We start from the raw sequence: 27,651 nt of genomic DNA, 5'->3' as shown, positions 1-27,651 counted from the left end.
AAGCTCGTGTGCGCTTTCATCATATTGAAATATATAATGTACATACACTAAAGAACATGTTCAGTCATTTGTTAATTTCATCTGCACACTTTATTACTCATGACAACAATAACCCAATAGACTAGAATGCAAAAAAAGCATACACGTCTTAGAAACACTACAAACAGGCACGATTAGCATCCAAAACTTTGGTTTGACATTTGCTGAATTCATAGGCCTTGTTCTTTTATTTTTACATTTTTAAACCAACTGTAGTCGGTTTTAAGGCCTCATTATCACACTGAATTAATAAAACCAGAAACTGGACTTCAGTTGTTGAACTAATCTAGAGACTAACAAATACAAGAAGTCAAAAGACAACACAGTGAACATGCCAGATATGTACCGTATTTCCGGACTATAAGGCGCACTTAAAATCCTTTTTTTTCCTCAAAACTCGACAGTGCGCCTTATAACCCGGTGCGCTTATGTAAGGAATAAGTTTGGTTGAGCTTACTCACCTCGAAGCTATTTTATTTGGTACATGAAGTAATGATAAGTGTGACCAGTAGATGGCAGTCAAACATAAGAGATAAGTGTAGACTGCACTATGATGGCAATATGACTGAAGTAAACACCAACATTTTATATGTTCCATTGAAAATATAGAACATTACACACAGCGCTCAAAAATCTATCAAACTGTTTTAGTACGACTTCGGTAAGAATGAAGCCACACCGCTTGATGTGCTTCAACATACGAGTATTATTATGGTGTGTGTATAGGTAAGACATTGTCTGGCGTTTTGTTTCGCAATATTATGCAAAAGCAACTTTTCTTACCTTCTGGTACCTGCTGATCTGTATTTGGGATCTGCATAAATCCTGAAAAATTGCACGCCTCCGCCTTTGTAGTCTGTGCCGACGCCGTAGTCAAAAAGTTTCTTCTTTTTCTCTATGTTCTTGTTATGTGACATTCATTCTCCGCTGTTGCCATTTCTAATATAAAGTAGTGTAAAGTTCTTACTAATATCCGTCAGTAAACTCACCATGAAAGCACTAAAACATACCGGTGTAGTGAGTCTACATTATTCACCAAAGGAACTGTAGTTATTAGAGTTCTGGTTGGACGATTTTTCACGGGACACATTTCCGGTGTTGTTGTTTCCGGATGAGGAGATGCTGCTCTGTTATTGATTGAAGTAAAGTCTGAATGTCATTAAAACAGTTAGCTCCCTCTTTTGACACTTCTTCCACTCCCGTCCTTGCACGCTACACCGCTACAACAAAGATGACGGGGAGAAGACGCTGCCGAAGGTGAGCCACGTAAATAAGACCGCCCACAATACGCGCATCCGGAAGCAATGTCAGAAAGCGGCTTGAAGATGATCTGTAAAACATAATCTATGCAACATTTTGACCAAATAACCACCATTACATGTTATGTAGACCACAACACAGTGTTTCACATTTAGAAAAAAATAATAATATGACTCCTTTAATGCGTCTTATAATCCGGTGCGCCTTATATGTGGAAAATAATTTGGAAAAAATAGACCATTCATCGGCAGTGCGCCTTATAATCCGGTGCACCCTATGGTCCGGAAAATACGGTAATAAAAAAAAAGACAAGTGAATAGTAAGTGCTTAGTTGGTGAAGTGGAACATTTTCAAAAGGATTGTGTGTTTCTCTTTCTTTTTTGCGTGTGATTGCCTCTCAAAAAACCTAATGTGTGTATTTATTTAATTTTAAACCTGAGAGCAGCACATGCTACAAAATGGGCTACGTTTCTTTTTTGTACTTAATTCACTATTGTCCCTTGCATTTCAGCCGTGTATGTCGAGAATGTGACACCGAGTGGGATGAATCTGGTAAAGCTGGAAATAGCTGAACATCCACTTTGAAACAAACACACACAGAACAAGATCTGTTTCTACGGCAACTGCACTTACACGTCTAGTTTTTGTTGCTCCTCTTTTTTCGCCTTCACTCAAAGACGGTAAACAGCGGGAATTCTGCCTTGTCGGGTTGCAAAAGGTCTACCAGGAAGCAGACGGTACCCGACAGGCCTTCAAACAGACTGCAGACGCTGGTCAAGGAGCACGAGCCCGCTTTGAACTCCTCGGTGAAGAGAAACTCTGCAAACCTTCAGTCGGGGGAGAGAGAAAAAATACATAAATATTTAGGAAAATAAAAGAGTGTCACTTTATTAGGTACACCTGCGATGCATATGCTTTGTCATTAGTCAAGGTGATGTCATAATACACCCGTCCAGTGTTTCTTAATACCGCTGGGCCGCAAACAAAAAATATATATGTTTCTCAGCTGGGGTACGTATAGGCCGCAGCGGCACTCTGTTGTCATACACTTTTCCACCACTTGTGGTAGTAATGACAATATCAAACAAACAGAAGTCTGGAGCAAAAAAATCCTAGAGAAGATCTTTAAGCGCAAAAGTTATGACTAAAGTGATGATGCTGCATTTTCATATGCACTTAAATTTTGACAGTTTAAAAACATATTCATTAGGATTTTTCATTTATTTTAGCACAACAAAATTGTATGTACATTTATTTTTCGTCACTTATTCACAAGTCCCTTCTTATGCAGTATATTTAGTTAGTACTTATTTTTCCAACCAGCCTGATGTAAGCCTAAGGTTTATGTGTTAAATAATATTTGTGATTAACACATGGCTTCATATCATTTGACGAGGTTGCAAATTCTAAGTAATCATTGAGTGCAGTTAAAATTAAGAGTAAGATTATTGTTAATATTTTAGTGGGCCCCGGGCCATTCTGTCGTGGAAATGTTGGGCCCAGAGGTCAAAAAGGTTAAGAACGCCTGCACTAGATCAAAGGCAGCCATCTTCTCCTGTTGTTTGCATGCCAGTCGATGTTTTAAGCAACATTCTTAACTGACATACACGTGTAAAAAGAAGTTAAAAACAATGTACAACGAGATTAAATAAGACTAAAGTAAAACTACTCGCCCTTTGAAGATGCTTAACATACACAATGAAGAGGAAACAGGGAGGTATTATCATAGCAATACTGTACCCTAGCGGTGTGTAATAGGTATCTCTGGAATGAATATAAAGTTAAAGTTAAAGTTAAAGTACCAATGATTGTCACACACACACTAGGTGTGGCGAGATTATTCTCTGCATTTGACCCATCACCCTTGATCACCCCCTGGGAGGTGAGGGGAGCAGTGGGCAGCAGCGGTGGCCGCGCCCGGGAATCATTTTGGTGATTTAACCCCCAATTCCAACCCTTGATGCTGAGTGCCAAGCAGGGAGGTAATGGGTCCCATTTTTATAGTCTTTGGTATGACTCGGCCGGGGTTTGAACTCACAACCTACCGATCTCAGGGCGGACACTCTAACCACTAGGCCACTGAGTAGGTCGTACAGAGGATGCATACAACAGCGTAGTGGCGCATTGACGTAGCATCATATTCTTCATTAGTGTGAAAAATAGACATTTTGGTGTTTCAATTACTTGCGTTTATTTACCATTGTTGGGTGGTCTTAGATCATAATATTTACTCTAATGTGTAACAAGTGTTTAAGGTGCATTTTCTTAGTCTAATTTACGTATGTAATTGATATCCAAATAAAGTATTTCCTCCTGTGCTGAAGAGTCAGATACTTTTTAATGCTGCAGATGTTCTATGGTCATCACCATGAGCACTCTTCTGTTGTGTCATCACAAAAAAAGCAAATCACACTTGTTGAGTTAATCCTTTATATGCTCACTGAGCTGAAGTCTTATGCAGGATGATCGTTTTGAATTTGTTTCACTTTTGATTCAACATTTTGGTTGAACTCTGAATTATACCACTTTTGAGGTGCTTGACTTTCTAGGTTCCAGTTGATCAGGTTTTAAAATTTCATGGTAAATGGTTGTGGTTAGGGATCTACCAATATGACTTTTTCCCTTCCGTTACTGATATTGGAGCCTTGATTGTTGGCCGATACCGGTATTAAACGGATACAATATCAGCAGGAATCATAGTACATACTTCTATTCTTTTGTAGTGTTGAACGTTGAAAAAGTTTGATCAAATGAAATTAGTAGGAGAACAATGGTAGGTATGAATCCAGCTTTTCTCACCAGTTGGTGCCTGTTTTCGTGTACTTGGAATCGCCATAAGCCCTGAAAATTTGAAATCAAACTATGAAGGCATGGCGGAGATATTTATAAAACAATCTCACCTTCTTCCAAACTTGTTCCAAACTACCTGTTGAAAATGTAAGACTTTAGTGTGATATTTTTGCCTTAGTTACGTCAGCGGACAACTCAACATATGGCAGAAATGTACCTGGCATTTTTATTCAGTTTTAGTCCAAAGTTGTAGTCAATAATCTATCCACTTGTTTTAGGGCAGACTGGCTCGTACATGCACATGCATCTTAAATCATCCACTGTTGCTATATCTAATAAAAAGTAGCGTACCTAAGTTAGTGGCCTTGTGGTTAGAGTGAGTCATACCAAAGACTATAAAAATGGGACCGATTGCCTCCCTGCTTGGCACTCAGCATCAAGGGTTGGAATTGGGGGTTAAATCACCAAATGTTTCCCGAGAGCAACGAACTCTGCTGCTCACTGCTCCCCTCACCTCCCAGGGGGTGAACATGGGGATGGGTCAAATGCACTGGACACATTTCACCACACCTAGTGTGTGTGTGTGACTATCATTGGGGCTTTGACTTTGACTTAAGTTATGTCTGTCATTAGACTCCATATGGAGTCTGCATGGAGAGACTGGAGGAGATGCAAGCTAGAGTGAGCTGAATGAGCATGTATCGGACACTTCGGTCTCTGTAGACGGATTCTCGCTCATTAACGCGGAATACTGAGCAGCCTCGGCTCTCTTGGTTTCTCTTTGTTGCCGATCTCTGGCCATGCTGCCTCCCACCCCAGGAGACGATGACGTGGAGCACTGCAGAGGCCACCACAGTGTATGTGGGTGTTGAAAATTATGTTTTTGTTTTGTTATTTGTCAATGTATGTATGGTGCAATCATAAGTGCACAATATGCATTACAGAATTTCACCATTGTGAGATGATTAAAGTGTATCCTATTCTATCATATCGCACATTTTTTTGGTTTGACTTTCTTTTACTTTGTAGGTGTATGTAGAAATGGCTCTGGTGAAGTGGCAGCTGGTTGCATCAGCTCAGTGCTCTTTTAATGTCTTTTATGTGAAATTACTCAGAGGACAATGTTATGCATAAAAAACACAAACTTTATGACAAAAGTATGCTTTTGAAGTGGAGAGTTAATTTGTGTTTTGGTGACAACTACCAGTCCCAATAATTCACTAAATTAAGCTTGTGACGCAAAAAGTGGAATGATGTGGACACATTTGTTACTGAATACTTTGAAATATGATTCTGCCTCAGAGACTTTCTATGTGTAAGTAATATGCAAGTATAATTATTGGATAATTGTTTATATTGACAAATGTTGTGTTTAGACTGCAATATATATTCAATTAGGACACTAGCTTGTGTGATATTGTGTGCTTAGCTGTTCTGTAGCTGCTAGCTCCTCGTAGCCTATAGCCCACCAAGGACTGTTTTCACTGCTGGACTCTAGAAAGAGGTTCCGCAGCCTCCGAAGCAGAACCTCCAGGTTCTGTAACAGCTTCTTCCCTCAGGCCGTAAGACTTTTGAACGAATCATAATTATCCCCTCAATTCCCCCCAAAAATGGATTAACTTGCTGGAATATAAAGACAATATAACATACATCCATAAACCTGGATGCATATGCAAAAGTGCAATATATTTATCTGTACAGTAATCTATTTATTTATATCTGCACCTTATTGCTTTTTTATCCTGCACTACCATGAGCTAATGCAACAAAATTCCGTTCTTATCTGTACTGTAAAGTTCAAATTTGAACGACAATAAAAAGGAAGTCTAAGTCTAAGTCTATCTTGTTTACCTTTTGTAAATGCCTTTACATAATACAATGAAATATCAAACTGGTGTGATTTTGGGGGGATTTGATTGATTGATTGATTGAGACTTTTATTAGTAGGTTGCACAGTGAAGTACATATTCCGTACAATTGACCACTAAATGTTAACACCCAAATAAGTTTTTCAACTTGTTTAAGTCGGGGTCCACTTAAATTGATTCATGATACAGATACGGTATATACTATCTTATATACTATCATCATAATACAGTCATCACACAAGATAATCATCAGGGTGTATACATTGAATTATTTACATTATTTAGATGTTAACTGGCTGTCCAGCTCTGGACAAGTAAAGGTGCTGCAGGACTGCTTGAATTAGAACTTATATCGGAGATTTTGGATGCAAGCCGATATCATGCGATACTGTACTTGACTTTTTGCTGATCTCATTAGAGTGTGCAGGTGTACTATTTGGGGGGGAAAGAAGAATAGGATTCTTGCCTCTGAGCCCGGTAGATGTATTTGGAGTTCCCGGTGAGGCGATAGAGCAGCAGGAAGACATAAGCACTGCCGGCCACTCCGTGACAGATGCCCGGTCCTTTCTTCAAAAGACCTTTCTGCCACACCAGCTCTCCACTGCGGATGCATGTGTCCAAGTACTGGGGCGTCTTGTTTATTAGGTACGCCTTGGCAAACAGATAGGCCACACCTGTGTGCCACAAAATGGCAGCATTGAGTGAAAAGTAGTTTTTAACATCAGCTCAGGAGGCTAAAATCATAGACAAGCTGCAAGTACATCTTGTTCCACCAAGCAAAGCGCTTTGTTCAATTCCATAAAAGGTGGTGCATGTGTGGAGAAAGAATCGGTTACATTTTGGTGAGGATATGATAAAAAGATACACATACGACCCCGAAGGGATTAAGCGGTAGAAAATGGATGGATGGATGGATAAAACAGCTTATTTTTTAATGATTACCGTACACTTGCATTGGGGCCGAGTGTGGTAGTTACCAACCACATCCAACAGATGGAGTTCCTCCTGCAGCATTGGAGTGGAACATTGTATTTTATTGTATTAACTATATTTATTTTATATAGAGCAATGGTTCTCAAACTTGTTTTCACCCGGTACCACCATAATAACTCACATTTAAATGCAGTAGCGTAGTAGGCCTAGGTACTCATTAAAAACAAGGCAGAGGTTTTATTCAACAAGTATATTTAATATTTTTGGCCACTGTAACATAACACACAGTTTGAAACGTAACACTGTTTTCTAAATATTTAAGTGATTTTTTGGTGTACCGCTAGTGGTTCATATACCACAGTTTGAAAATCACTTGTATAGAGGCCCACAGAGGGTAGTTAGTAACTGGATTAGTTAATGGATTATACTTGTGTAACGCTTTTCTACCTTCAAGGTACTCAAAGCACTTTGACACTATTTCCACATTCACCCATTCACACACTGATTGCGGGAGCTGCCATGCAACGCCCTAACCACAACCCATCAGGAGCAAGGGTGAAGTGTCTTGCTCAAGGACACAACGGACGTGACTAAGATGGCAGAAACGGGGGGTTGAAACCAGAACCCTCAAGTTGCTGGCATGGTCGCTCTACCACCCGAGCCTCGCTGTCCCCCAGTGCCCGTGCCTTTTTTGAATGACTTACAGCAAAAACACGAGTCAAAGATCCTCCATTTGACGAGTGTTTTTGATGGATTAACACCAAAAACGCTAATCAAAGATCCTCTATAAATAACAGGAGTGTTCTGTCGTTATGATGGACCTACTGCAAAAGAAACAACACTAGATTCTCTATAGCAGTGGTCCCCAACCACCGGCCACACAAGAAATACAAAAAAAATATATATATATATATATATATATATATATATATATATATATATATATATATATATATTTTTTTTTATTTTTTTATTTTTTTTATTTTATTAAATCAACATAAAACACAATATATACATTATATATCAATATAGATCAATGCAGTCTGCAGGGATACAGTCCGTAAGCACACATGATTGTATTTCTTTATGAAAAAAAAAAAAAGAAAATAATCTCCCCCCCCCCCCCCCGGTCCGTGGGACAAATTTTCAAGCATTGACCGGTCCGCAGCTACAAAAAGGTTGGGGACCACTGCTCTATAGGACAGGAATTCTACTAATTTTAGGAACAAGCGGCAAAATACACTAGTCAAAGATCCTCTATAAACAACATGAGTTGTGTTTATGATTCTGTTTTGATGGACCTACTGCAAAAAAATACTAGTCCAAGATCCTCTAATTGACATGAGTGTGATACTGTAAGTAGGAATCTACTGCATTAATCAAAGATCCGCTATATTTGAGCGGAGTGTCCGTCCCTTTTTGAATGACTTACAGCAAAAACACTGGTCAAAGATCCTTTATTTGACAAGTGTTTTTATGCATTCACATAAAAAATGCTAATCAAAAGTCATCTATAAATAACAGTAGTGTTCCGTTGTTTTGATGGACCTACTGCAAAAAAACACCAGTCAAAGATCCTTTAATTGGCAGGAGTAATAGTAGTAATAAGGGGTTAGACTTTAATGTGTTTTGTACCAATATTTTTCCCCATATATACACCACTTAAATTATGAAATAATGAGTATGATATGCTGTACGATTAGGTTGACTATGATTTTCTATATGTGTGTGCATAAGAGATGGGAGTGGGTTTTTTGTACTTCTTCCATTATTTATGTTCTCTGTACTTTTTTTTTATATATACACGACATTCACTGTAACTATGTTTTGTTTTTTTTTGTTTTTTTTAAAAGACACAATTTTGTATAATTTTGTGAAACCATTGCAATAAAGTAATACCAAAACATGTTTTGTCTTAGCCCTATTTTGGTATAATTTTCTTTTTATTGTGTACATTTTTCAATAGTGTTATTAGATGTGAATTAATATATTAACTACACTGATGATTTGTTTTTGTTTTTTTTAACAAATGTATAAAACATTTATTAAAATGTGAGGTTTTTTTCGAGAAAAAAATCAGTATGCATGTATTTGGGGTTTATTTAAATACTTTTCAAACAAAGATTTATACTACTAATTACTTGTTATGGCAAATGTTTTCTCTTTTTTCAAAGTATCTAATTATATTTCTTAACTGATTATATAATACTACATAGTTGTTTTTTTAATTATAGTTTAAGGCACAGTGTGAACTAGAGCAGAGGCCAATATTTAGGGCAATATTGTATATTTACAGCACATTATATACAACAACTAAATTATGTTGCACTGTAATACTGTCTTGCTTGTTTAATACTGTCTTGTCACAAAAGTTAAGTTGTGAAGGCTACTAAAATCCTATACAAGACACAATGCTATCAGTTGATTGGTCCCTTTCTTAGTGTACAGGAAACAAGATTAAAAGTACAGTAATAACAAAAATAAAAGGAGTACCTGGAGCGCCGTGACACCAGTGGACCAGTTCATTCTCCCTCTCGATGACTGCGCCCAGCTCGGTGGGCCAGTTGCAGTTCTGCTCCTGGTTCATGAGGAAGTCGACACTCTGCCACACCAGGTCCTTGTCGGCCCCGCTCAGCATGTCCTGGTGGCTCAGCAGCATCTGTAGCACCGACGATAGGCCGTGGGCTGCCCCTGTAGCAGAAAGTGGGGGGCGAGGCCAGAGAGGACATGCAGCCAAACCAAAGCAATGCATGCAAGAAAGCCCCATGCTGAACACACAGGTACACACACAACCTGAAGCATACAATCATGGTGACAAAATGCTTGCAGTCACTGACCAGCCCAGTAAGAAAAAAATTTGGAAATACATAAGTACAAGGAAAGAGTTCTGCACTACCATCATAATGTTTGTGTAGTAGGCAAAACAATTAGGACTTGATGGTGTACAACTACAAAAAAAGTGCAATTTGTTCAATGATCATGTTTTCATTGGCTTAGTTTTGTTTGTGTGTATTGTGATGTGCAGAATCATCAAGTGTAGATAATTGTGGGAGTTCCTTGATTAATGCTGGGACACATGCGGGGAAAACAGAGCTGAGAATTGAACTAAAAGGAGGCAAGACATGCAGCACGATTATAAAATCAGCAATGTTTTGTCCACTTTTCCTGGGTTGAAACGCGTCTCACTTTACTGTTAACCTCATGCAAAAATGGTCAGAACGAACAAACTTAGCGTTAGAGTTATTGACGGCTCCTTTTTTTATACACATGCTGCATGATAGCCACGATGCTAAAATTAGGCAGTCTAAAAGTACTTTTTGGAAAGCTTTACTGGGAACACGTCGTTTGGTGTGTCTGTCTGTACCTTTAATGCAGTGGTTATTAACCTGGGTTCGCTCGAACCCTAGGGGTTCGGTGAGTCGGGCTCAGGGGTTTGGCGGAGGTCAAGACACACCCGACTCATCGTGTAAATAAAAATTTCTCCCTATCGGCGTATTACGGATAAGGCAACAGCAGAAGTCACGCTGATTTGCAGGTGTGTAATTTGTTGTGAGTTTATGCACTATGTTGGTTTTGTTGTTTGAACAAGGTGATGTTCATGCACGGTTCATTTTGTGCACCAGTAATAAAACATGGTAACACTTTAGTATGGAGAACATATTCACCATTAATTAGTTGCTTATTAATATGCAAATTATTAAGTACTTATTAATGCCTTATTCGGCATGGCCTTATTATAACCCTAACCCTCTAACCAAATAACTCTAAATTAAGTCTTTGTTACTTAGAATATATTCCCCTAGTATCCAAAAAACTCTAAATTAAGTCTTTGTTACTTAGAATATGTTCCCCATACTAAAGTGTTACCAAAAACCTATAACTTTGTCTTGAATTTGAAAAAAAACAACATTTTATTTTTCACTAAAGAAGGGTTCGGCGAATGCGCATATGAAACTGGTGGGGTTCGGTACCTCCAACAAGGTTAGGAACCACTGCTTTAATGCCGATGAGCTGTGTTTGTCCACACCTGTCTACTGTACATTTTTTTCAACTCTGCCCTTGTCTAATGCAATAGAGGCCGTATATCACGTACAACAACGTAACATGAAGGAGTGGGACAGGACGACACAAACGTTAGCAATACTAGAACAACAAAAAGCTCCGAAATCAAATCATAATTGGCACAGCTTTATTTTAACATGTGTAGTGAAGCCTGACCCTTTTCTTTAAAAAAACAAAAAACAAAAAAAACTATCACATGTGAAGTGTACATGTACATGATCAAAGAGTTTTCCTTTATAACGGCATGAAACCCCGGAAATTCAAAAGCACGCTTTAGGAGGCTTTCTCTCTTGAGTGGAGCAAGCAAGTGAGGTAAATGATACATTTTTCTCATATTGGTGCTTATAAACAGGATCGACGGACACATATTACTAGTACAACATCATTAAACAGGTCACTTTTTAATAATAAGGGATCAGAGGTGGGTAGTACTAACGTTTAAAACTAGGAAAAATTATGTTTATATGACGCGCTGTCATGTGTGTCAGTAAAAAATTTTTACATTTCAGCCCACAAGAATTCCACTTACAACTAAAGACGTTTTTTTTGTAGCTGTGCATATGCTAACATTATCCCTATAATAACATTAGACACACTGAAGAAGTCTGGAGCTAAAGTCATAAAGAAGTTTCTTAAGCGCAGGACATATGATTAAAGTGGTGAAGCTGTATTTTCATTTGCACTTGCATTTTACTGACAGTTTATGTAAGAAACATAGATATTATTATGATTTACTATTAATTTAGTTACCATTTACTGTTAAACTATAAGTAGGTTAGATATATTTATTGAATATGATTCAAATATATTTATTGAATATGATTCAAATCATCCGTTACTTTTATGGACAGAATTGCTAAGCGCAGTCAAGGCGTTGAGGGGATCCGGTTTGGTGGCTGCAGGATTAGGTCTCTACTTTTTGCAGATGATGTGGTCCTGATGGCTTCATCTGGCCAGGATCTTCAGCTCTCACTGGATCGGTTCGCAGCTGAGTGTGAAGCGACTGGGATGAGAATCAGCACCTCCAAGTCCGAGTCCATGGTTCTCTCCCGGAAAAGGGTGGAGTGCCATCTCCGGGTCGGGGAGGAGATCTTGCCCCAAGTGGAGAAGTTCAAGTACTTCGGAGTCTTGTTCACGAGTGAGGGAAGAGTGGATCGTGAGATCAACAGGCGGATCGGTGCGGCGTCTTCAGTAATGCAGACACTGTATCGATCCGTTGTGGTGAAGAAGGAGCTGAGCCGTAAGGCAAAGCTCTCAATTTACCGGTCGATCTACGTTCCCATCCTCACCTATGGTCATGAGCTTTGGGTTATGACCGAAAGGACAAGATCACAGGTACAAGCGGCCGAGTAGTAAAGCCGCTGATCCTCCACATCGAGAGGAGCCAGATGAGGTGGTTCGGACATCTGGTCAGGATGCCACCCGAACGCTTCCCTAGGGAGGTGTTTAGGGCACGTCCAACCGGTAGGAGGCCACGGGGAAGACCCAGGACACGTTGGGAAGACTATGTCTCCCGGCTGGCCTGGGAACGCCTCGGGATCCCCCGGGAAGAGCTGGACCAAGTGGCTGGGGGAGGGAAGTCTGGGCTTCCCTGCTTAGGCTGCTGCCCCCGCGACCCGACCTCGGATAAGCGAAAGAAGATGGATGGATGGATGGATGATTCAAATCAAGAGTAAGTTACTAACTCAAGTGTTAATATTTGAGAGGGACATGTATTGATTGGAATTATTCTGAAATATTGACTATATTATTTATTTTGTGTTTTTTGTGTTTTCATTGTCCATAAAAATGGTGTCATATCCCCATGATTTGACAATGACATAACTATTTTTTTTTTTATTTGTCGTACAAGAGAATTTTACCAATACACATTAAGAATAAAATGCACGTATGTTTATAAACAATGCAAAGATGCATTTCAATCAAATGTGTTAGTTTATTGAACAAACTTGACAATGGGACAAAACAATGTACATCTTTATGGATTTTTAAAAAACTTATACCTGCCCTCAGAAGGACACGTGCAACCATAAAAGGTCAAGCTGTTTTTTTTTTATTATGATAATTTTTATGTTAACTAACAGAAAGTTTGAAATGTATGATAGTTACATTATTGTTACAATAATGTAACATTACATTGTTACATTATTAGATAATATCAAAGTTGGAAATATATGCAATTGCATGGAAAACGTGTATTTTTTTTCTGTCACAATGGAGAGACAGAATGCATTTTGTAAGAAAAGATAAAAGTACTTTATTGACGCATATCATTTTAAGGCTTTCGTGGGCCACGTTAAATATTGAGCCCTTAGTTTGACACCTGTGGGTTGGGATAAAAAAGCCTTTACGGTCAGAATAAATTGTGTTATTAATCAAAGTGTGTACATGATTAATGCAATATTTTTTTTGTGATTAATCACGAGTTACTCAAGTAAAAGTATAACGTATTTTCATTGTAACTACTCCTTGTAAGGGACAAGCGGTAGTAAATGGATGGATGGATGGATGGGTAGGTGTAGCACATTACTATCCACCAATTGCCCTTTGTTCTTTACAGTTAAAGTGAATACATTTTAAAACAGCTGACATCATGACAGATGCATAAACAATAGTACTGCTCTTACCGAGGTACTCCGTCCCATAGAAGGCGTACATGAGGGGGAACGGCTTTCTCTTCCTCTTCGCATATTGCTTTCCGGACTCGATGATGGCCGTGCAAATGGATTTGATTTGATCCTTGTTGAGAATCTGCAGAATAAACAGACAAAAATGCAGGATGTGAATGCACCTGTTGATACATTATAAATCCAAAAGTATTTAGCCACCCATCCAAATGATCAGAATCAGGTGTCTTAATCACTGGGCCTGGCCACAGGTGTATAAAATCTAGCACTTAGGCATTTAGACTGTTTCCACAAACATTTGTGAAAGAATGGGCCGCGCTCAGGAGCTCAGTGATTTCCAGCGTGGAACTGTCATAGGATGCCACCTGTGCAACAAATCCAGTCGTGAAATTTCCTCGCTCCTAAATATTCCGAAGTCAACTGTTGGCTTTATTATAAGAAAATGGAAGAGTTTTGGAACAACAGCAACTCAGCCACGAAGTGGTAGGCCTATGTAAAGTGACAGAGAGGGGTCAGCGAATGCTGAAGCGCATACTGCAAAGAGGTCGCCGACTTTCTGCACTGTCAGTTGCTACAGAGCTCCGAACTGCATGTGACCTTCCAATTAGCCCACGTACAGTACTTAGAGAGCTTCAAGGAATAGGTATCCATGGCCAAGCAGCTGCATCTAAGGCACACATCACCAAGTCCAATGCAAAGCGTCAGATGCAGTGGTGTAAAGTACGTCGCCACTGGACAGTGGAGACGCATTCTCTGGAGTGATGAATCACGCTTTTCCATCTGGCAATCTGATGGACGAGTCTGGGTATGGAGGTTGTCAGGAGAACGGTACATTTCGGACTGCATTGTGCCGAATGTGAAATTTGGTGGAGGAGGAATTATGGTATGGGGTTGTTTTTCAGGAGTTGGGCTTGGCCCCTTAGTTCCAGTGAAAGGAACTTTGAGTGCTCCAGAATACCAATACATTTTGGACAATTCCATGCTCCCAACTTTGTGGGAACAGTTTGGAGCAGGCCCATTCCTCTTCCAACGTGACTGTGCACCAGTGCACAAAGCAAGGTCCATAAAGACATGGATGACAGAGACTGGTGTGGATGAACTTGACTGGCCTGCACAGTCCTGACCTGAACCCGATAGCACACCTTTGGGATGAATTAGAACGGAGACTGAGAGCCAGGCCTTCTCGACCAACATCAGTGTGTGACCTCACCAATGCACGTTTGGAAGAATGGTCGAAAATTCCTATAAACACAATCCGCAACCTTGTGGACACTCTTCCCAGAAGAGTTGAAGCTGTAATAGCTGCAAAAGGTGGACCGACATCATATTAAACCCTTTGGGTTAGGAATGGGATGGCACTTCAAGTTCATATGGGAGTCAAGGCAGGTGGCCAAATACTTTTGGCAATATAGTGTATGTTCACATAGTCAAAAAAAAAATCAATAGGACACCTTAGCAGATACTGCCTCTAAAAAAATCATAACTGAGAAATATGAAGGTAAATAACCTAATGAAATAAGTAACCTACATTTTGACCATTTAAAAGGAGTTTATACCTCAATGGCCAGCTTTTGCCTGAGGACCAAGGCGGCACACAAGTAGCCTGCCCGGCCCACAAACAGCTCATCAGAGCCACACTCCAGGAAACGAATGGGCGCGCACACCTCCCACAGGTTGCGGAATTTCGTCAGCGGCTTGACGAAGTCAGTCAAGCCGAGGGACTTGTATATCATCGCGGCCACGGCATAGATGCCCGCCCCGCCGAGCAGGAAGGCAGCACGCATGTTCTTGTCCGGCTCCGCGTCCACGCAGCGCACCGACACGTCGATGATGTGCTTTGCCGTCTTGAGGTACGTGTCCCTCCGCTCGGAGAAGAGGGGACATTCGCTGACGTGATACAGCATGTACGCCACCCCGGCGGGACCGTCGTACAGCCCGCCGTCGTAGTCACCCACGTCATCGGGCACCTTTTTGAGGATTGTGTCCACCGTAGCCACAACGGCATCGACGCCAAGCTGACCCGACAGCAGGGCGCCCTTGTAGTCCGTGAAGCGGTTAGCGAAGCAACGGGTGTTCTCCATGACCGGTGGAAGAGTGGCGATAATAACGATGCTACCGAGGACAGGTGGATGGTGGATCGATCCAATCGTCAATGAGGATATTACTAACAGATAATTGGGTCAATACTAGCTTGATGATCGATATTTTTACCCATCCTCTTTGAATATTTTAACAAATATTTGTGGATTTTGTTGAATATTTTAACAAATATTTGGGGATTTTATTGTGTTGTTCATAGTGTTACATTGTTGACATTATTTTTGTTTGAATCCGAATTAACAAATGAAGGGCAAAATCACAAAATCATTACAAGAATTGTAAAAAAAAAAAGACAAAAACGTGGAGGGTGAATCAATCCAAAAGTCGATACCATCAACACTAAGGGTGTTAACAACATATAATTCAGGGGTGTCAAACGTACGGCCCGAGGGCCGGATCAGGTCTGCGAACAGGTTTTATCCGGCCCGCCGGATGAGTTTGCAAAGTATAAAAATTAACATGAAATTTTTGAATGAAAGAAACAGCTGTTCTAAATGTGTCCACTGGATGTTGCAATAGCAATCCTTTGTATCTGTGTAGATGATGTTACATATGTACAAAATAAACCACATGAAAATGATCAAACTACATAAATAACATCCTGTAATTTGATTTTGGTATACTTTTTTTATTGTGATAGATTGAAAATTAACACCAATGAGTTGACTGATAAACATCATCACATGATTTATTCAGAAAATATAAATGACAAATAAATTATTAACCGTAAAATGGAAATGTAAAAAACAAACATGATTTTTTTACATTTTCAGAATGTGCTTGTTCTATTTTTAAACAAAGAAAACAATCTAAAGTTGTCTTTATTTTGAAGTTATCGTGCCGTGATTTTACCAGTCCGGCCCACTTTGGAGTAGATATTTCTCCATGTGGCCCCCGATCTAAAATGAGTTTGACACCCCTGATATAATTGAATCGATACTATAGCTTCATCAATGATATTGTTTACCCCTCTTCTTTTAATATTTTCACACAGATTTGCATTTTTTGTTCAAAAATATTTTTGTTTGGATCCCGATCAACTAATTAAAGGCAAAATTACAAAATAATTCCAAGAATTTCAATCAATGTCAAAGTGTGGAGGGTGGATCGATACAAATACCAAATATCGACACTTGGGATAGTATCAATATAGAATTGGATCAATACTCTCTACAACTGCATAACTACGAGGACGCCATTATTACCCAATCGTTACACATGCTCCGATCTTCCTGAAATTTTTGATGGTGGTTCGGGGTTTTGGGTGGGACATACTACTGCGCACCATTATTGCCCCCTTGTAGTGGAAAATGATGACAGTCAAAACTTCCGTCCACATGCTCCAATCTTCCTGAAATTTTTGATAGTGGGCCTTTTTTCTCTGGTACTCATCGAGGGCAGACACTCCCCTTTCGTCTCCCTTATCTCTCCTGCTTGCTTCTTTGTCTTGTCTTAACTTTCTTGTTGCCTCTTTTTGCACTGCTCTCCAAATCTAAACATTGAAACTATTTAACTGGCCTCAATGAAATTGACAAGATCTTGGGTTTAGGGGAACCTGTTTGTCGTGACAGAGCGGTTGTTGCTGGACACACGACGGACTCTTGGGAGAATAAGGAGTGCTGCGTGCCTGGAAACCCTTGCAGTCGAGGACGTGAAGATATCCACACATACCCCACCCCCCATCCAACGCCCTTGACGCAAATCTCTTAGGGGCGATGGACGGCTGGGCAGCGCCTGAAGAGCTGCAGCCTGCCACCGTGGCCCCCACTCCCTTACACATGCTCCGATCTTCCTGAAATCTTAAGATGGTGGGTTAGGGTGTTTGGTGCTACATAACTGCTTTACTACTGCAGCACTATTATCTCTCCCTTGTGGTGGAAACATAAACGTATTGACTTCTTTACACATGCCCTGAACTTCCTGAAATATTTTCTGGTGGGTCAGGGCATCGTGAAGGATGTGACCGCAAGCGTCATGCGTGCCGGCAGAATCTCATGAACCCCAACAGGACTCGGGTAGCGTGGGCCCGTTCAAGGCTGATTGCAGCTATAATTAGGGCCCGAGCAGCGGAGCAAGCCCCGCAGGGGAAATACAGAGAACCGCAAGGGCCAACTTGCGTGAACTCCCTGGTGCAACAGGGGTGAGGGCCCGTCAACGTTGCTTGCAGTTTAAATTTCTATTTATTTTTGAGGAAACAAAATAAAAAATCCAGATTGAAATTTACATTTTTACACTTTAAGAATGTTTACTGTTTTGTAATGGCAACAGTTGGACCCAGGAACATACTTTAAATTTAAATTTTTTTGTTACGTTTATAGCAATTTATAATAATACAAAGGTCCTGGGTTCGGGATCTTTCTGTGTGTACTTTGCATGTTCTCCCCGTGACTGCGTGGGTTCCCTTCGGGTACTCCGGCTTCCTCCCACCTCTAAAGACATGCACCTAGGTATAGGTTGATTGGCAACACTAACTTGGCCCTAGTGTGTGAATGGGAGTGTGAATGTTTCTTGTCTATCTGTGTTGGTCCTGCGTTGAGGTGGCGACTTGTCCAGGGTGTACCCCGCCTTCCGGCTCCAGCATCCCCCACGACCCCGTAAGGGACAAGCGGTAGAAAATGGATGGATGGGTGGATGTTACGTGTTACTTTATTACTGTATGTAAAATCTGCACTGCAACCACAGGCTAAAGAACAGCTTCTTCCCCAGGGCCATAACCATCCTGAACGGACTGCCCCATTGTCCCTCATAACTGCCTTCTCTTCGGTGCAATAACCCATTCCACCAACCACCCTGTTTTTGTTTTTTTCATGTATATATTCATTTCACACCATATTCATTGCACTTCTACATTTTTTATATTTTTATATATTTGCACATTGTTTTTCTAGCATGCACACATCGCACTGTATGGAATGGCCTCAATCTCGTTACCTTGCGTAATGACAATAAAGCTGATTCTGATTCTGATTCTGATTTCCCCTTCCAATCCAGTTCCCTTTACATTATTTCCTATGGGAAAATTGCTTTGAAATCTGAAAAAAATTGGAGGTTGACCAGCATCACGTGGTCCACTTTAAAGGTTCTTCAGTGTTTTGTTTTTTATTTTCTCGAAAATATCCCTTTTTTCACCACTAGGAGGCGACAAATGCCAACTGGAGCTGTCCATGGTGCCTAATAGGGCTGCCACAGTTAGCACATTGTGAAGATTCATGAGAATTAGCATTTACTGTATACAGTTGATTTGAGCAGTAGAACATACACCAAGGTACATAAAATAAATTAAAAAGATGTTTTATAAGCATCCAGTATACAAGCTAAACCAACATACATGGCCAAGGTATGTCATTGGTAGAGGAGGTAGCTCTGGATCGTATGTGGGAGGATGAGGCTGGAAGCTCTGTGGAGGCGACTCCTCCCCAAACTTCTCCGAATAGAGCAGCGACACAGCTGAGAGAGCGAGCAAGGACCTGCACAGACGTTGTAGAGAGAAAATATAATTGCTACAGCTTCATGAAAATTAAATTTTTCATTAAGTTATGCATGTGTTCAGAGCCCACCTCTGCTTTGAAGTGTAGCTCTCGCTCTGCTGTCTGGTGCAGCCACATCTAGCGGGGTCTTGCCTTCAGTGTTCATGCAGCAGCGATCAGCACCAAAGTCCAAGAGAACGTCCACGACTGTGGCTCCGCCCCCTCGGACTGCGGCGTGCAACGGACTGTCTTGTCCGCACCCAAGTCGAACGTCTGCTCCTAACGTGACCGCACAATCACATTGGAATTACCGTATCTGACAACCATTATATTAAAAAGAATTTGGAGGTAATCCTCCTTTTTCATTGTCCGATTTAAAGCACCAGTTCCATTGGCAGCAAAACAGGCCCAGTGCATAATACTACCACCACCATGCTTGACGGTGGGATTAAAGGCCTCACCTTTTCTCCTCCAAACATATTGCTGGGTATTGTGGCCAAACAGCTAATTTTTTGTTTCATCTGACCACAGAACATTCCTCCAGAAGAACTTATCTTTGTCCATGTGATGTGAGATGAAACAAAATTGAGCTGTTTGGCCACAATACCCAGCAATATGTTTGGAGGAGAAAAGGTGAGGCCTTTAATCCCACGAACACCACGCCCACCGTCAAGCATGGTAGTGGTAGTATTATGCTCTGGGCCTGTTTTGCTGCCAATGGAGCCGGTGCTTTAAATGGGACAATCAAAAAGGAGGTTTACCTCCAAATTCTTCAGGACAACCTAAAATCTAAAATCATCATCCCAGAGGTTGGGTCTTGGGCGCAGTTGGGTTCCAACAGGACAATAACCCCAAACACACATCAAAAGTGGTAAAGGAATGGCTAAATCAGGCTAGAATTAAGGTTTTAGAATGGCTTTTGATCGTGACAGTATATGTGTATATATACATACATGTATACATATATATACACACACGCATATATTCTTCATATAAAATGTAGTGCCGTATTTTCCGGACCATAGGGCGCACCGGATTATAAGGCGCACTCCCGATGAATGGTCTATTTTTGATCTTTTTTCATATATTACCGTATTTTCCGCACTATAAGGCGCACCGGATTATTAGCCGCACCTTCTATGAATTACATATTTCATAATTTTGTCCACCAATAAGCCGCCCCGGACTATAAGCCGCGCCTACGCTGCGCTAAAGTGAATGTCAAAAAAACGCTGCGCTAAAGTGAATGTCAAAAAAACAGTCAGATAGTTCAGTCAAACTTTAATAATATATTGAAAACCAGCGTTCTAACAACTCTGTCCCAAAATGTACGCAAATGTGCAATCACAAACATAGTAAAATTCAAAATGGTGTAGAGCAATAAATAGCAACATAATGTTGCTCGAACGTTAATGTCACAACACACAAAATAAACATAGCGCTCACCTTCTGAAGTTATTCTTCATTCGTAAATCCTTCGAATTCTTCGTCTTCGGTGTCCGAATTGAAAAGTTGCGCAAGCGTGGGATCCAAAAATGGCCGGCTCCGCCTCGTCGAAGTCATCGGATTCAGTGTCGCTGTTGTTGTGCAGCAGTTCTGTGAATCCTGCCTTCCGGAAAGCTCGGACCACAGTTGTGACCGAAACTATCTGCCCAGGCATTTACGATCCACTGGCAGATGTTGGCGTATGTCGACCGGCGCTATCTGCCCGTCTTAGTGAAGGTGTGTTCGCCTTCGGAGCTGTGTGAAAAAAGCCACCCGGCCTCTTCGCGTAAACTTCCCTTAACCACTCGCTCATCTTTTCTTCATCCATCCATCCCTTCGAGTTAGCTTTTATGATGACGCCGGCTGGAAAGGTCTCTTTTGGCAAGGTCTTCCTTTTGAATATCATCATGGGTGGAAGTTAGCATGGCAAGCTAGAACCACAGTGAAGGATGACTTCTCATTCCCTGTGGTGCGAATATTCACCGTACGTGCTCCCGTTCCACAGTGCGGTTCACAGGAATATCAGCTGTGAAATACGGTAGTAATCCGTGTGCGGATGGAGAGATTGCGTCTTTTTATGAACCGGATCGCTTAGTAGGAGCCATTTTGTGGTCTTTACAGATGTAAACAGGAAATGAAACGTACGGTGATATCCGCGCGTTTTTTCTTCTTCTTCCGGGGGCGGGTGAAGCGCTTCCTGTTCTATGGGGGCGGGTGCTTTCCTTGGCGGTTGCTTGCGTAGAAGAAGAAGCGCTTCCTGTTCTACCGGGAAAAAAGATGGCGGCTGTTTACCGAAGTTGCGAGACCGAAACTTTATGAAAATTAATCGTAATAAAGCGCACCGGGTTATAAGGCGCACTGTCAGCTTTTGAGAAAAATTGTGGTTTTTAGGTGCGCCTTATAGTGCGGAAAATACGGTAGGCGCATCGGATTATAGGCCGCATTAAAGGAGTCATATTATTTTTTTTTTCTAAATTGAAAACACTGTGGTCTACATAACATGTAATAGTTGTCTTATGTTCTTCCATGCACTGTGTCGCACTGCACTGTTGAAGCTCAAAAAAGCATATTTTTTTTAAATAAATTAAAAAACAGTTGTAAAAACTAATGCTTTTTTTTTGTTTTTGTTTTTAAATTGAAAGCACATTAGTTATTTGCTTCTGGATCTCACACAACTACAGGACTCGAATGCGGTTAATTGAATAAAAGTGTTCATTGGTGCATTTACACTAAATCTTGTTTACGAAAACTGCAGCACTGCCACTGTGTAGGTGGTAAAGGATTTTATGAGTGCAATTGATTTTTTTAAATATAGTGCTGCGTTGTCCTAAAATCTGTGAGGCTTTTGACATGGTCGACCACTCGGTCTTGTACCAAAGATTAAAGGATATTGAAATGTCTTCAAAAGCAGTCTAATGGTTTGGTAGTTGATCGTGTGTGTTTCATAGGGCTGCGCGATTTTGAGAAAATACCTAATTGCGATTTTTCTCTCCAAAATTGCGATTAAGATTCGATTTGCGATTTTATATTCTAATCATATACCGTACATGAATAAAACTCCGAAAATAACAAGTGATGGAAAACATGCTACTTTTAGACTGTCAATCAACATATTCCTGTCTCAAGGTGCCACACATTAGGTAAATTATTGCATCATCTGCTTCATCATTAGCAAGTGTCATTGAAAGCCTGCAATCTGCTTTTAATGATGGTCAGAAAAATCTTCATTGATGAAGACTTGTACTCAATTCTGACAAAAATAAATATATGTGCTTTTCAAAGTCAAGGAAGAAACAGAATGTCTGTCTGATAAATGACAAAATGATGGAAAACTTGGTTTCTAAACATCATATTTAGTGTCTTACAAAGAAACTGAAAGCAAGGTCAATAACTAACTAAAGTAAATAGGATGCCAATAAATCCAGGCCTAACTACATTGCTTCCTTGATGGGTAGCAGACAAAATGTTAGACTCGAGTAATGTGATAGATAGAATATAATGAAAAAATAAGATAAATAAATACCGGAGTGTAGTAGCACATGCACGCAGGTTGCGGCGGAGGCCATACAGGCGGAATACAGAGGCGTCCCCATCGTGGGAAGCTCCATGTCAATGTGCGCTCCGTACGCCAGCAGCAGGTCCAAACACTCTGAATGATCTGATAAGACAAAAGTATTTGGACTCCAGTTTAAAAAAAAGTGAAAGACTTTAAGATTTGGCTTCTTACAATCTCCTTACTAGGGGTGTAACCGTATTGTAGATTACTGCAGTATTTCGATTTCAAAGTCTTCACAATAATACCGTGACGCTTAACGGTATCAAACAAAAACTTGGTGTGTGGTTTTTGTCTGGCACTTTACTGTTGGCCAAGTCTGATAATAAACTACATCACCCAGAATTCTGTGCGCAGCGCGGAGCTGACAAGGTGGGGGGTGTGGAAGTAAGCAGGAAGAGAAGAGTGATTCGTAGAGGATGAGAATAGTTTTTTTGGACATTCCCCGAAATCTATCCAGCACTGTTTCAGTTATGTTGCTAACAAAAACACAAAGAAAACTCTTTGATAATATTGTACTATGAGATTTTGATACCGTTAACATCAGTCCCTACTCCATACCTTTCTTTGACGCCTCGTGGACGGGGGACGCAAGTTGGTGCGCGGGGAGGACTGAGGCGCCACGCTGCAGAATGAGCCGCACGCAGGCGGCACTACCGCTGCTGCATGAGTTGAAGAGAGGGGTGGCGCCGCCAGATGACACCTGGTGCACCTATGGTAGCAACACAGGCATGATTGTACCAATGGATGACTTTATAAGTCCTGAGGTGTTCTTACATTTGCACCGTGATCCAGCAAGTACTTTGCACAAGCGTAATGACCACCCAGGCAGGCCTCATGGAGAGGGGAGACCGCATCCATAGTGAGTGTGTTGACATGGAGGCCCTGCAGAAAGAGGAAAAAGTAGCACTTTAATTAACTGTACTGTAGCACACTGTTCCTAATAATGTAAACAACATATGTGTATTGCCACTGCAGACAATAATATGTGTACAGTGTTTTAACAATAAATGCAAGGTTATAGGTGTATCATACTGGGCATTGTCTGGGTTTTTCCTCATGTATTAAAATTTTGAAATGGGTACCAAATCTGGTCCTTCTTTGGCACAGACCAAATCCCGCCGGTCCTACCGAGGACCGATTTGCGTAAATCCAGCGGTGCCATATTACGGTACCTGAGTCGCGCGTGACTTTATGCCCAATTGTCGACTCAGCCTGGATTCACACTTTGGCACTTGCCGATCACTCCAGCAGCACTGAGAGCGGACTCAGCCACTTCAACCCTAGGTAATGCTGCAATTTTCAATGCCAACAAAGAAAACGCTCTAATGTAAGTAAGGTATGGCTCCACTTTTCCAAAAAATTTGATAGCTTGATGCTAATATACATTGGCTCTGTTATTGACATGCTACTGATTAGCATTAGCGGTTCTACATGGCAATTTCAACACCTCCAAATTTTTTAATGAAAACTACAACTAAGATGCACGTTACAATCAAACAGCTTGTGCGTATAAAGTACAATACTTACAATGCAACACTTTCTAGGGCGAACATTAAAAAAAAACACCATTAACTATACACTGCTGTCATCTAACGTCTTAAACTTGCAACAGTAATGGTAACTTAATGTCATACTTGCAAATGATAATAAAACAAGTTATAATAAATGGACAACAATTATAATCTGCTCATTTTTCAAATGTAATAAAAAATAGATCTTATTATCAAAAACAATATTTAAATTATTAACACACAAAAGTACAGAAAATTGGTACCGTTGAGTACCTGTATCGATTCCCCGGTAATTGCTTCCGTATCTGTTCAAATGTGAACAGTACCCATCCCCAATTCTAATGTGCAAATGGCAGAAAGTGTAGTGTTTATGCTGGTCGAGTACAGTTTAATTTACCCATTACATTTAGACAATGCTATGCAAAGACAGTTAACCTGGGCTACAAGGGTCCTCAATTGGAGAAGTCTGCCATGATAGGCCGCTTCATGCAGGGGACTTCGGTCCGACCAGGAGTCTTAAAAACAAAGAACAGAATTAGAAAGTGCTATAGCCCTCCATTGTTGTGTTAAGATGAGCTCATTTAAATACATGTTTTTCTAGATTTGAGGCTCACAGCTGCACTTGAAAAGCCACATTAGAATAGAAATCAAGGCACACAAAAATGAGAGGCAATGATTTAAAATCATTTAAAAAAAGCAAATTCCATAAGTCTATGTAATAAAAAGAATAATAATTTCAACACTTATGAACACATACATTCCATTCAATTTGGCTTCTTACGGGTATGTAGAACCATTGTTATTATAGCCTATTGGGGAATTAAAAACATATATTTTTAATAGTTTTATTTTACTGTATTTATAAATAATTATACATTTTTTGTCGCTGTGCTACACGGACCCTGAATGTGTCCTTTTTCGAAAATATATATTTTGGTTAATTTAATAAACTGGAGATAGATTCAATAAGGCCACAATGTATCATACCGGTAATGCTTCAACTTGTTGTGTATTTAGTATAAAACTTTCAACAGCTTATTATTATAAAAAAATGACATCTATCCATCCATCCATTTTCTACAGCTTGTCCCATTTGGAACTTTGTAAAAATAAAGAGACACATTTTATGCACGGACATTATAAACACACAAACTTTAAACATGAACCAAATAAAACTGCATAGCAGAGGTGGGAATCTTTGGGGCCCCTCACTATTTGATCGGATTCTTGGGGTGAAAATTTGATTCAGAATCGATTCTCGATTCAAAGTGCTTTTCACAAAGTATTATTTGGTATAATAATTATAATAAAAAACTTTTCAAAACAGATTACAAAACCTCCTTTTGGTTGGGTATGATGTATAGGTGCATCAAGTAAGCATAGAGATGGCCTTTTAAAAAAATGTATTCTCTAAAATTAAATAGATTTTTGAAAATGAAGAATCAGTTTAGGATTGGAAAAAATAAATGTCACAATTCGGATGGGAATCGATTTTTTGAGTACCCCCACTGCACTATTAAACTATTAAATTAAATTAAATTTCTTTGGAACATGTTAAAACTTCACAAGTACACATTTTGCTAGAGTGATCAATCGTCTTGAAGAAGAGGGACGAACCAGAGCTTGTCTAGTCCCACCCCTGTGCCATAAGCAGCAAAGAAAAAAAGAAAGCGGCAACTGAATTAAAGTAGATTTAGTAAGAATAGGTCAATGTGTGTGTACAAACTTACCAGCCATCAGAGAGTTGCACACCAGCCCGCCGTAGACGTGCAAAGGTCTCTGCCAATACTGCAAGCATGGAGAAACTTCCGTCCGAATAGCCACCATGTTGACTTGTAACCCAACAGTAAACCTATACACTACAGTATGGGTGGAACACACTAACCTGGAAGTTAGACCGTCTTCTCCCCTCTTATGTGGGCACTTAGCACCTCCCACATACGCCTCACGCCCTCGCCCAGAGTTACGCTCAATGCAGGGTATGTATAACAATGGTGTGTAAAAGTGGGCCATGCAGCCTTGAAAAGAGCTGTTAACAAGGACAAAAACAAGTCTGAACAAACTTTCTTGAATACCACAAGACTAGTTTATTTCACAACATATTTTTTGTGTGTTTTAGTTGCAGACAAGCTAATCATGATATGCCGGCATCGCTAGCCTTGAATACGCTGCAAATTTTCATAGCTTGTTTTGTCTGCAGCTGTTATCTTCCTCTTAGAAGTCTGTTAAAGCAGACAAAGAGACGGAGGTTTGACAAATAACCGGATCAACTGAACTGAACTGAACTACCAGTCCTGAGAAAAAAAAGGACTTATCATAAAAATTACATTACGAGGCACAGTAACTGGAGTTATTGGAGAAACATAAAACAATTGTATAATACTCAAACAACTAGTAAAGTAAAAAATGAGTCATCATTCCCAAACGAATACCCAATAAATTTATGAATGCAGTTAATTGATTAAGAGTCAGTGCACAAAGTAGATTTTGAAAAGCTGCGCAATGCATGACAAAAAACATAAAAGAATAGTGACGAAATCTCAATAGTTTGCTGTTTTCTCAGAACAGCACCCTGAAAAGCACAGACCTCTTCCAAGGTCTCTATATGTCACAGCTTGTGCACAATTCTTACACATGTCCATGATTTATAAGTTTTCATTCAAATCCGTCTGAGTCAAAGCCTGCTGAAGATGGAGAATAAATAAAAATATATATTTTCAATGGTTACAGTGGTTATATAAAGTGAATCCAACAATATTTTTTTGCCGTAAAAAAAGAGAACATTATAAATAACTGTATAAGTATTTGCAATAAAACCCAACAACCTATTATCACCTATGCAATTCGACAAATCCGATCGGGCAGCAGTGTACACAGTACGGCCTGGGGCCATTTTGTGGTCTGCAACTTGTGTTTTTGTTATGCATAGTCAAAGCTTACAATTACTATCATAACAATTACAAACTGTACAACTTTTTCAATTTTCCGACACAATACAGACATTGACCTGATACGATATTAGCACGAATCATACATACTTTTATTATTTTGTAGTGTGGAATGTTAAAAAAAGTTTGATCAAGTGAAAATAGTCACACAGAGAACAACTACTGTATTACTATCGAACTGAAATTAACTTAAGCTGTCTTTAAGTTGAAGTGGATAGTGAATTGTTTTTGGGACACCTGGTTGCATCATTAAGTTTAGCTCATGATGCAGTAAATTCAATGATGCGGACACATTTGTGACTGGTCACTTTCAAGTTTCTACTATCAGACTTTGTTTGTATATATACGTGATATGCAATTATAATTATTTGATAATTGTGGTGCAATATTGTTCAAATAGCGACACTTACAGTTGGTAAAGTTGTATTTTTGCCTCATTCCTGTGAGAATCCTGCATGTGACTGAGGCATTAACAAGTGGGACTACCCAGGACTAGCTGCAGTGT

General features: G+C 40.1%; 2 protein-coding genes across 3 annotated transcripts in view; both read right to left on the bottom strand.

The window, feature by feature from the left end:
• Positions 1-74: 74 nt before the first annotated feature.
• LOC133613643 (lanC-like protein 3) lies at positions 75-15,856 on the bottom strand. The gene is made up of 5 exons (XM_061971325.2): positions 15,136-15,856; positions 13,580-13,703; positions 9,384-9,581; positions 6,424-6,631; positions 75-2,126 (listed from the first exon to the last, which is right to left on the bottom strand). Exons 1-5 carry the CDS (start codon positions 15,658-15,660, stop codon positions 1,967-1,969), a joined length of 1,215 nt encoding a protein of 404 aa, XP_061827309.2. The 5' UTR covers positions 15,661-15,856; the 3' UTR covers positions 75-1,966.
• A 1,327-nt stretch (positions 15,857-17,183) lies between these two features.
• The window catches only part of piga (phosphatidylinositol glycan anchor biosynthesis, class A), a 42,687-nt gene continuing 32,219 nt past the window's right edge, over positions 17,184-27,651 (bottom strand). Inside the window, exons 9-15 of one of the 2 annotated variants that reach the window (XM_072914479.1) lie at positions 25,929-26,227; positions 24,634-24,713; positions 23,462-23,569; positions 23,246-23,396; positions 22,655-22,789; positions 19,237-19,425; positions 17,184-19,146 (exon numbers count right to left, since the gene is read on the bottom strand). In XM_072914479.1, the coding sequence (XP_072770580.1) occupies positions 19,022-19,146; positions 19,237-19,425; positions 22,655-22,789; positions 23,246-23,396; positions 23,462-23,569; positions 24,634-24,713; positions 25,929-26,227 (1,087 nt within the window). In that variant the 3' untranslated portion in view covers positions 17,184-19,021. Of the gene's footprint in view, positions 19,147-19,236; positions 19,426-22,654; positions 22,790-23,245; positions 23,397-23,461; positions 23,570-24,633; positions 24,714-25,928; positions 26,228-27,651 lie in introns of those variants that run through there. The other variant, XM_061971108.1, reaches the window with a different exon arrangement.

Source organism: Nerophis lumbriciformis, linkage group LG13 (assembly GCF_033978685.3).
Source record: "Nerophis lumbriciformis linkage group LG13, RoL_Nlum_v2.1, whole genome shotgun sequence".
Lineage (NCBI taxonomy): Eukaryota > Metazoa > Chordata > Actinopteri > Syngnathiformes > Syngnathidae > Nerophis > Nerophis lumbriciformis.
The sequence above is the reverse complement of the archived record's forward strand: the minus strand, read 5'-3'. Positions and strand labels throughout refer to the sequence as shown.